This window comes from Benincasa hispida, chromosome 4 (assembly GCF_009727055.1).
Source record: "Benincasa hispida cultivar B227 chromosome 4, ASM972705v1, whole genome shotgun sequence".
NCBI lineage: Eukaryota > Viridiplantae > Streptophyta > Magnoliopsida > Cucurbitales > Cucurbitaceae > Benincasa > Benincasa hispida.
Window position 1 is genome coordinate 12,960,556 of NC_052352.1, and position 10,629 is coordinate 12,971,184.

Genomic DNA, 10,629 nt, shown 5'->3' on the forward strand with positions numbered 1-10,629 from the left:
ATCCTAAATTCTTGATGTAGAATTAAAAGTTTTCTTATAAATGTTTGTGTTATAATGTGTTTATATATACATATTAATGTAAAATCGTTCATAGATTTTTTCCCCTTTCTTTCTTTTAAATAACACTTTAATGACATTTTTTAATCACAATTTTATGGGTTGGGGTCATGAGTTTGTGAGCATTTTGCCTATTCTATAAATGACTTAGTTGGCAGTGTAATTAACTTTTATGCCTTAGATGAAAAAAGTTGATAACTTTTTCACATTGCTTTTTGTATCAATGTAACAAACTTAACATGTTAGCTTGTCCCATGACTTTCTCCAATTGATTTAAAACAAGACGAACAAATCAAGTTAGTAAATATTTGATTGATTTTTAGTATAAATTTTATTTTTTTGTTCTTTCATAAAATCTATAATTGAATTATAAAGTTTGAGGTTATCGTGTAACTGAGATGGTTGTTTATGATTGTGGGACTTTTACAAAAAGAAAAATAATAAAAGTAAAGTTTTCACCCTTTGTTTGGGAATTTCATTTTCAAGAAAATAAAGATTCAAATCTTTAATCTTTAATTCGAAATTATAATATCTTGATAATTGAGTTATGTCCACGTCGACAAAATGAAGTCAACTTATGAAAAGTAAAAGTTATATATATATATATATATAATGGAGGCTATAATTGTATACATTTGTTTGCTGGTTAGTCATTGTTTTTCCTCTGACAAAATGCCAACAAAATGCTTGCAAATGGGCAAATGTGGCTTAATTGCATTATACTTTCTTTTGGTTATAAGCAATAGAATTGGATTTGTAGTCTCTCATGAATATGCCAATGGAGTTCATATTCCACAACAAATTCAAAGAACATCCTATCACTTCCAACCCCTCAAAAATTGGATGAATGGTAATACATGTATTCTTCCAAATTTTGTTTTTACTATTTTCCTCTACCATTTATTTTTCTTCCATTTTCTACTTTTATTTCATCTTCTAATTTGGTGTTTTCTTTGACTGAAACTCACATTTGATTGGCGAATCATCGATTGCTTTATCATATCGTGTAGATCCAAATGGTAAGAATATTGTTGAGCTTTATATTAACTATACAATTTAACTTTATACATATCTCTTCCTAATATAAATTTGTAAACAACAATATTATGATTTATTTACTCCAGTGATGTTTATTGATTTAAATTATATATATCATATCAAAATTTTCAAAAAAGAATATGACGTTATAAATAAAGAAGAAAAGATTCAAACCTACAACTTATAAGGAGAGACATTGTTGTCAGTTTAAACAATGTTAAAATCATCATGTAACTTAATGAAGGAAAATACTTGATTAGTTATTTTAGATGACGAAATAAACTACAAGAAATTCCCCAAATTATTGGCTAAAAATTATAAATTTTTCCATTTGTTGAATGAAAGGGCCAATGTTCTACAAGGGAATTTACCACTTGTTCTATCAACACAATCCCAATGGAGCTGTTTTCAACAGCAAAATGGTTTGGGCTCATTCAATATCACACGATCTAATCAATTGGGTCCATTTGAATCATGCCCTTGAGCCCAGTGATCCATTCGATATCAATGGTTGCTGGTCCGGGTCAGTTTCCTTTCTCCTCAAGAACAAACCCTTAATTCTCTACACTGGAATCGATTCCAGTTTCCAGCAGGTTCAGAATTTAGCAATACCCATCAATTTCTCAGACCCATTTCTCGAAAAGTGGAGAAAATCCTCCCAAAATCCGATTATAGCTCCTCCAAATGGCGTGGAGAGAGACAAATTTAGAGACCCAACAACGGCTTGGCAGGGCCCAGATGGAGAATGGAGAGTCGCCGTTGGAGGCCACACGAGCTATGGAGGAGCGGCGATGCTTTACAGAAGTGAGGACTTCGTTCATTGGCATCAATTCAGGTTTCCTCTTTATTCTTCTCGAGATTCTGGAACTTGGGAATGCCCTGATTTTTACCCTGTGATGCTTAATGGAACGAATGGGATTGACTTCTCTAGTGGATTTGGGTTTGGTGTTAAGTATGTGATGAAAGCTAGCTTTAACTCTCATGATTACTATACATTGGGAAGTTATGCCACTGAGAAAGAGAAGTTCACTTCTGATTCTAGTTCTGGGTTTGATTTTAGAGGAACAAACTTAGGGTTGAGATATGATTATGGGAAGTTTTATGCTTCCAAGACGTTTTATGATAGTTCAAAGAAGAGGAGGATATTGTGGGGTTGGGTTAATGAATCTGATAGCAGAGAAGATGATATCAAGAAGGGGTGGTCTGGACTGCAGGTAAATCCTGGGATGTTTGTAACTTATGATCCATTTTCATGTTTTAGATTATGGAAGTATGAACTGGACGACTTGGAATTAATCTTGGTTCTTAAACTTTGAAATGCAGGCGGTTCCTCGAAAGATTTGGCTCTCTAAGACTGGAAGGCAGTTGACACAATGGCCAGTCAAGGAAATTGAGATGTTACGTAGAAACCATTTTAGCTTGCATCATAAAGAACTTCGAGGGAGATCAACAATGGAAATTCTTGGTGGCTCAGCTTCTCAGGTTAGTATTTCGTTCGGTGTGATCAATTGATTCTGTGAGAGCCCTAGTTAGAGATAGGTTAGGATCATTAATAGAATATTAGTATTGTTATTATTAGATGATATGATATAAAAATTTACCTTCACCCATTAGCTTAAGGTTTTTGGGTCATTCAGTGATTTAACAGATATTAAAAATAACATATTAGTAAACAGGTATTAAGTTTGTTAGGGCTTTTAGTTATAAATAGAGGGGTGGGGTTGAGAGGATGATGTGAAGAATTTTTGTGGGATTTCCTTTGGAGAATTTGGGATAGAATAGGCCACTCGAAAGACTATGGTATATTATAATTTCTTCATAGATATTGCAATATATATTTTTATCTTTTAGTGTTCTTTGTGTCCTTTGTTGTTTTTGAGTGTTCTTGTTAGGTGGTATCTGTTATATTCAACTACTATTCATTATTGATATTTTTCTCAACTTGACTGTTTGATTGATCAAATGGTTCAAGGTCGACGTGGAGGTTTCGTTTGAATCCCCAAACTTAGAGGAGGCTGAGTCGGTGGAAACAAGATGGGATGATCTTGATCCTCAATTGCTGTGTAGTAAAAGAGATGCATCAGTGAATGGCAGAATTGGGCCATTTGGCTTGTTGGTTTTGGCCTCCAATGACTTATCTGAACACACTGCAATATTTTTTCATATTCTCAAAGCTCATAACAGATATGTAGTGCTCATGTGCAGTGATCAGAGCAGGTTACATCCATGCCAATGGCTTTCTATTTACAAGCATTTTGAAGGTGTTTTTTTGGATTGCAAACTCAACTGAATTGGTTCTCTTGTAAACTGATAGGTCTTCTTTCAGAAAGGGGGTAGACAAAACCACTTATGGAGCATTTGTAGATGTAGATCCATGCCACAAAAAGATATCGTTGAGAACGCTGGTACTTACCGATTAGTTTGTGTTGTTTGCTTAGTTTGCTCATTGTTTTTCATCTTTTGGCATCGAATTTGCAGGTAGACCACACTATAGTTGAGAGCTTTGGAGGAAAAGGAAAAACTTGTATCACGTCCCGAGTATATCCGACTTTGGCTGTTGCTAACGATGCTCGCTTATATGCATTCAACAATGGAACTCAAACTGTAGTGATTTCCAGTTTGGAGGTTTGGAACATGTCAAATGCTCAAATCAAATGAGTTTCTGAATCACCGTACCTTCAATTTTCCTGCTTATGTTAGATTTTTTTGTGTTGCATTTGCAAAATAAAGAAGCTACTAAGTGATGGTGTTTGTAATCTTCTGTATCTGAACAAAAATGGATCAGTTCATTTTAATTATTGCTTATTTGATTAGGAATCTGAAGTTCGATTTCAAATTGCTATGCATTTTGAAGCCTTTTACCCAACTAATTTGCATTTCTGACCCTTACAAATTTTGTGAAATGATTTGTAATTATTAAGTAGGATGACACATTGTTGAATCGTTCCTATTAAAGCTATGGTTTCTATCTCCAACTCAAAAGTATGCAATTTCAATTTTATTTATTATTCCTTCCACTGCCATATTTTTGGGTAATGGGTAGAAATAGCATAAAATATTTTTGAGTTATATATAACATATTTGAGTTATATAAATAGCTCTTTTCTTAAAAAAAAATTATTCTATCGTGTTTTTCTGTCGACTATCTCGATCAGAATTGAGACCAAGAAAGATCTTTTTTTATTATTTTTTATTTTAAAAAAAGTATCGGCTACGAAATTCCCCATCTTCTTTCTCTTTACGTACTTGTGTATGTAGTCATTAAATTAAAACGAGAAAAATATCAAAATTTATCCTAAATTTACAAGTTGGATTTTTGTCAAAATTAGTGAGGCATGTTATTCAATAGTAAATTTTGTGCAAGTTATGGTATTATTAAAATTAGTGAGTTTTTGAGATTTTTACATTGGTCCCCTGGTAAATGGTTCCCGATTTGATTAATGGTTAAGTAAAATATTGGAACTTGTCAAATTTGCTAATAAAAATCGAACTTTTTTATCTAAATAAAATTAGGAAAACAATTTATACATAAGTATTTTAATTATTGTTCGGATGTAACTAAAATTTGATATTTTTATCTAATCCACCACGTTAAGGATATAATTAAAACCTACCGTTTGTGGCACTTGTATCGTTACTGTTGACATATGCACACTCTAATCGGAAAGATTATTTTGAAATATATTTAAAGTTGAAGTATAAAAGAAAAATATTTAAAACTTGTTGTTATTGAAACTTACCCTAGAATTGTTTGTATATTTTGTATAATTTAGTCATTTTGAATACAAAGGAAAGAACTTTAGTAGATGGGTCCGCCAAAAATCCACTCAGCTTCATTATCCATTAAGGTTAGCCGAACACGTTATGAAACCATCAAATTTGATCGAAACAGACGAGTTCCTCTTTATTTTCGAAGGAAAATTAATAGATTTCGATTTGGAAAATGGAATTACGTAGAGAGAGATAAGAAGGATAAAAAATCGATCCCCTTTGCGTGTATTTCCATGCCTCCACCTGATCACAACCAATCAGGACCGTCGGTTTACCTGACCATCCCATCAAGTTCAACCTTTTCTTTGGGAATCGTAGCGCTATTTCTTCTTCTTCTACTTGTTCTTCGTTCTATTTTGTTCCCAGAGCAGAAGGGGAGAAAACGAGGGAGAATTTCCTTTTTCGAGTTTCAAGATTTCAGAATAAAGGGTTGTTTTGTTTGGTATCAGATACCAGGGAAGAAGAAGAAGAAGAAGAAGAAGCCGTAAATTGGGTAATCTTTGTCTTCTTTCATCTTTGGTTTAGCGTAAAATAGAGAGAAAGTAAGAAGGGTTTCGAGGAATGCGTGTAGAGGATGCCGATGATCTTGAAATGGGGGATTCAAGATCAATTCCGATTTCACCACGAGCTTACAAATGGGTGACGAATTTCCATCGTGATTTGTTGGCGGGGGCTTTCATGGGCGGACTTGTACATACCATCGTTGCCCCAATTGAGAGGGCGAAGCTTTTGTTACAGACCCAAGAGAGCAATCTGGCCATTGTTGGGGTTGGTCGAAGGAGATTCAAGGGTATGTTTGATTGTATTTTTCGCACCGTTAGGGAAGAAGGCATTCTTTCTTTATGGAGAGGCAATGGAAGCAGCGTTATTCGTTATTACCCTTCAGTTGCCCTCAATTTTTCTCTTAAGGTATCATCAATTTCTGTTTATTTTGGGAGTTTCTTGTTCTTGTTTTCTGATTTTATTTGCTAGTAGGTTCGAAATTTAGATAATCAGGTTATTTCGGAATGTCTGGCGAATGTGATGGAGGATCAATTTGTTTCTTGGCAAATGTTTTTGGTAGAATTTTATATGCAAAAAATCTTGAGAGAATGAGATGAAGTAATGACTGGTGGAGAACCCCTTTCTTTTTTGTCTTTTTTTGTTTATCTAATAGGAGTAACAAGAAAAGATCTTGGTGGTAGTAGCAAATATTTAAATATTAAAAAAAAATTGGAGTAACAAGAAATATGAACACAACAACCTACTGTTAACTTGGGAATGTTGTAATTTATCATGGTCTGAGTGAATTCATGAATCAGTTCTTGCTAGAAGTTATAAATTAGTAATGCTGTGAGGACAGAAGCCAAATGTTAGTAAATTTTAGTTTTGTTCAGTTTCTCCAAATTCTTATTGTGATAGGAGATGAGAAATTAAGAGGCTGAATGGCTGATGATAGTTCATTAATATGCTTGTTCTATGCCATAAGCTATCAGTTGGTGAAGAGTGAATATTAGACAGAAATGGAGAGAATATAAATATGCACATATTTCTGTCATTGCGATTTAACCTGCGCATATCTTAAAATCTTAGTTGTAACCTCTTTTGATATCTCTAAGCTGGCTAGAAATTGCTATGTGTGGAAAAACTGGCGAATAAATGAAGATTGTTCTTGAGGTTTTCTTGCGATCCATTCCTGTAAGCTTTTTGGTAGATCTGCATTTTGTTTCAGAAATCTTTCTGTTGTATGTCTTTCATTTTCTGGTGTCTTAAATATATCAATTAGTGGTTGGAGAAGTGGCTTCTTTTTGTAGACTGATGTTTTGGCTCATTTTGATTGGGAATTGCTATTCAGTTTAAAGTGAGTTTATGGTTTCTGAATATTGTTTCCATAAACAGGATCTATATAAAGACATGTTAAGGAATAGCTTTGTAGATGGTCACTTTCTTTCTGGTCCATCAGCCAATTTTATTGCTGGAGCGGCTGCTGGTTGTTCAACATTGATTTTAATATACCCTTTAGATATTGCACACACTCGCCTTGCTGCTGACATCGGAAGAACTGATGTTCGTCAGTTTCGAGGCATCTGTCATTTCCTTTCTACCATACGCAAAAAGGATGGGATTCGAGGGGTTTACAGGGGACTTCCAGCCTCTCTACAGGGAATGGTTGTGCACAGAGGCCTTTATTTTGGTGGCTTCGACACCATGAAAGAGATTTTGGTAGAACAGTCTCAATCAGAGTTGGCACTATGGAAGCGTTGGGGAGTGGCTCAAGTGGTCACAACTTCAGCTGGATTGTTGTCATATCCTTTCGATACGGTTAGAAGGCGGATGATGATGCAATCTGGGTTGGATAAGCCAATGTACAATGGCACCCTGGACTGTTGGAAGAAGATTTATCGAATGGAGGGGGTTAGCTCTTTCTATCGAGGTGCTGTTTCAAACATGTTTAGGAGTACAGGTGCAGCTGCGATCCTAGTTTTGTATGATGAGGTAAAGAAGTTCATGAAATGGGGTGGGTTGTAGTTAAGATGGAAACTGTTTGTCTGACATTGATGACATCTTGTAGAAATTAGCATGATCTAAAAGAACACAAAATTTTAACAGGGAAAAAAATATCTTGTAGAGTGAGTCCAGAAACGAGCTCGAGTTCGTGCTCGATCTCATCCTGTAACAGTGTTCCTAAATCATTCATTTGCCTTCTCTTTCTCGGCAATCACTTGAACATTGATTTTTAATGTCATATATCAAATAATAACAACATCAGCAACAGGAGGGAAAAAAACAATAATAGAACAGATTCTGATATGGAAAGGAAATTACTTTGTGTTCTATTTCTTCTGCAAACTTTTTTTCCCCTTTACAAAGCTCCTTTAAAGAATGCTTTGCTGACATATATTATCATACTAGAGAAGTGGGACTCTGTCTCTTTACATGTATTGTATTTCTTTCTTTATCTTTGTTGATGGAAAATAGGGGTTCTTGTGCAAGGGAATATGTTTATTGCTTTTGGGGGTCGGATGAGGCACGGCATTGAGAAACCCTTTATTCTTCTCCCTTTACTTGTAAATAAAAAAGCTGTAAAAAGTAGTTTGGATAAATTACACCGCTCCTAAAGTTTAACCATTTGAGATGTGTCTATTTGAACTGAATTTAAAAAAAGCACGTAATAACTAATTCTCTATCGTTAGAAAATGATGTTTGAACTTGTGTCTAATAGATTCCTAAGATTAAAAATAATATAGTTAAACGAAAACGAGTTTACTATTGTAATTCATCCTAGTGACCACTGATAATTCTGCAGCAATTATGTTATGTGGCTTCCAAGTTCAAACATCATTTTCTAACTTTTCTTGAGTAAAAGCATATTCAAGATTAGATTAAAATAATGATGATGATGATATAAAACTATTTTTGTGCTAAGTGAATGATAATTGATAATTTATTGGAGGAGACTGATTGTCATGAGAAATTAGGTATATTTTTAATCTTCATATCTAATCTAAGTATTAAGACTAAGAGAGAGTCATATTGTACGGAATAAAAGATAAATGAAGAATCGACAAAACCAAAATCAGATTCATATATATATATATATATATTTCTTAATATATTACACGATAAAAGAAAAGGAAAAAGAAAAAAGGCCATTGTTTTTGTTGGGCAATGAGAGAATGTTTAGGCTACGATAACGCCCAGAGGTTCATAGTGGCGATGGGAGACTTTGCCAATAATTACAAAAGTACCCCACGAAAGTCGGACAAAGGCAGCAATCCTCTGCATTGCATCTGCATTGAAACTAATCCTCATTTCCCACCTTCAACACTGCACGTGTCCCACCTGCAGCGTTTCAGTATCATTTTTCCATCCGATTCTCTCAAATACAAATTTTAGTTTCTTCTTAGTTTCTGAAACTTCATTACCAAAAAGGAAAAAAGAAAAACCATTTTGATTCTTAATTTCTAATTAAAAATATATCATTTTCCTTTTATATATATTTGAACTATTATCATTTATGAGAGTTCAACAATCTTGCTATCACAATTTTTGAACTAAAAAAATAATTTAATATAATATTGAAATATTGTGGACCTTGTGGTTATTATTATTTCTTGGATAATTGTGGTTATTAAAAAAATAATTATTTGTGAAAATAAAAATTTGATAATTATTTTAAATGAAAAGTATCCTGAAAATATATTTAAATATAGCAAAATGTTATTGTCCATAAATGTTATTATGTATTTTTTTATATGTTTTCAAAATTCGAAAACTTGAAAAGGTGCTTAAAAAAACTTATTTCGTTTTAGAATTTGGCTAAAAAAATGTTAAGAAAAACTAAGACAATACGATTTTAAAAAAGGAAAGTGAAAATAAAGTTTTTTTTTTTTTTGGTTATTAACTTTCTACGCTAATGTTTTCAAAAATCAAGATAGGTAACTTATTCATATTATTAATAATTTCACTTTTACTTTTCTACTTTGAAATATATACTTGCCTCCTTCCAATTTTCTTATTTGATTTTCTAATTTTTTTTAGAAATATTGAAAACACTGTTTTAGTTTTAAAATTTCAACACCATCTTTAAAAATATTGGTAGAAAGTAAAAGAAAAAAAAAAAGACTTATGAGTAAAATTTGTGTTTATGAACTTAATTTCCAAAAACAAAAAACAAGACTCTAAGCCATATGGTTTTGACTTTTGGTATCTAAAAATTGTACTTTTTTTAGTATATCTGTATGGGTGGAGATCGAATCTTCGACATTTAAGGAGAAGATCATGTCAATTACTCATAAACAAAACTCATTTTAGCGAAAATTGTTCTTATTTTCTCCTAATTACTTAATCACATGTTTTTCGTAGTAAATATTTAAATTCTTAATTAAATTTTAAAAACAAAAATGATATCTTTAGAACTACCTCTTCTTAGTTTTCAAATTTTGATTCAGATTTTGAAAACACTACTAAGATGTAGACAACTTAAAATATAAAAACTAATAAATTGGAGGGACCATATAAGCATACGACAGACTTTTATTTTTTCAAAATCAAATAATTATTAAACAAGTCTTAAATGAACCTTAATTATTATTACTAAAATTTGATTTAGACTTCAAATATTTCACGAATGTCATAATAAAAAAAAATTGAGAGATACCAAATATAAATTTCAATAATAAAATTAAAAAGAAGAAAGATGATCAAATCAGCCCAAATCATTATTAAGAACATCTAAAATGAAATAATTATAGTTCAAATGACTTTTTATTGTATTTTCGAATTATCAATAAATTAGAGGCATACCGGGAGAGCTCCAACTTCGATAAGTTTAGGGATGAGATGGCCACTAAGATGGAGAGCAACAAGAGATTCCAAGCCGCCGAAGCTAGCGCCGCCGATGAAAACCGCCGGCGCTGAACTGTCCCGAACAAAAGACGATGAAGGAACAGCGGCGATTTCGTCGTGATCGTCAAGTTCGATGACGGTGGGATGGACGCCGATGATGGCGAGGAGAGTTTTCATGACGTGGCACATGCTGCAGGACGTGCGGCTGAATATGATCACCGGATGCTCTGCAATCAGCCGCCGGATCCGAGTTTCCGACGATTCATCCACGTCGATGGATAGGGAGGAGGAGGAGGTCGGAGACGGAGGAAATTCCGACGATACGACGTCGTTTGGGCAGCGGTGCATCGCCGGAGAATCGGGAGAGACTGCGGAGAGAAAATATTGGGCGGGTCGAGAGAAAGGAGAATCGTTAAATTTGCGAGGGGGCAGGGG

General features: G+C 33.6%; 3 protein-coding genes across 4 annotated transcripts; 2 read left to right on the forward strand and 1 right to left on the reverse strand.

Annotated features, from left to right (window-relative positions):
* Positions 1–1,445: 1,445 nt before the first annotated feature.
* Positions 1,446–3,941, forward strand: LOC120075131 (beta-fructofuranosidase, insoluble isoenzyme CWINV3-like). The gene is made up of 5 exons (XM_039028305.1): positions 1,446–2,309; positions 2,419–2,577; positions 3,068–3,312; positions 3,410–3,500; positions 3,574–3,941. Exons 1-5 carry the CDS (start codon positions 1,446–1,448, stop codon positions 3,751–3,753), a joined length of 1,539 nt encoding a protein of 512 aa, XP_038884233.1. The 3' UTR covers positions 3,754–3,941.
* Positions 3,942–5,027: 1,086 nt separating this feature from the next.
* Positions 5,028–7,667, forward strand: LOC120075074 (probable ADP,ATP carrier protein At5g56450). Its single transcript, XM_039028236.1, has 2 exons — positions 5,028–5,775; positions 6,745–7,667. The coding sequence occupies exons 1-2, from the start codon at positions 5,428–5,430 to the stop codon at positions 7,372–7,374; spliced, it is 978 nt and encodes a 325-aa protein (XP_038884164.1). The 5' UTR covers positions 5,028–5,427; the 3' UTR covers positions 7,375–7,667.
* A 738-nt stretch (positions 7,668–8,405) lies between these two features.
* On the reverse strand, positions 8,406–10,621 carry LOC120075875 (glutaredoxin-C6-like). 2 transcript variants are annotated; one of them, XM_039029606.1, is made up of 2 exons: positions 10,153–10,621; positions 8,406–8,673 (listed from the first exon to the last, which is right to left on the reverse strand). In XM_039029606.1, exons 1-2 carry the CDS (start codon positions 10,540–10,542, stop codon positions 8,668–8,670), a joined length of 396 nt encoding a protein of 131 aa, XP_038885534.1. In that variant the 5' UTR covers positions 10,543–10,621; the 3' UTR covers positions 8,406–8,667. The 2 variants fall into 2 exon arrangements, with proteins under 2 accessions (XP_038885534.1, XP_038885533.1); XM_039029605.1 differs by having other exon boundaries at positions 8,406–8,688.
* Positions 10,622–10,629: the final 8 nt, after the last annotated feature.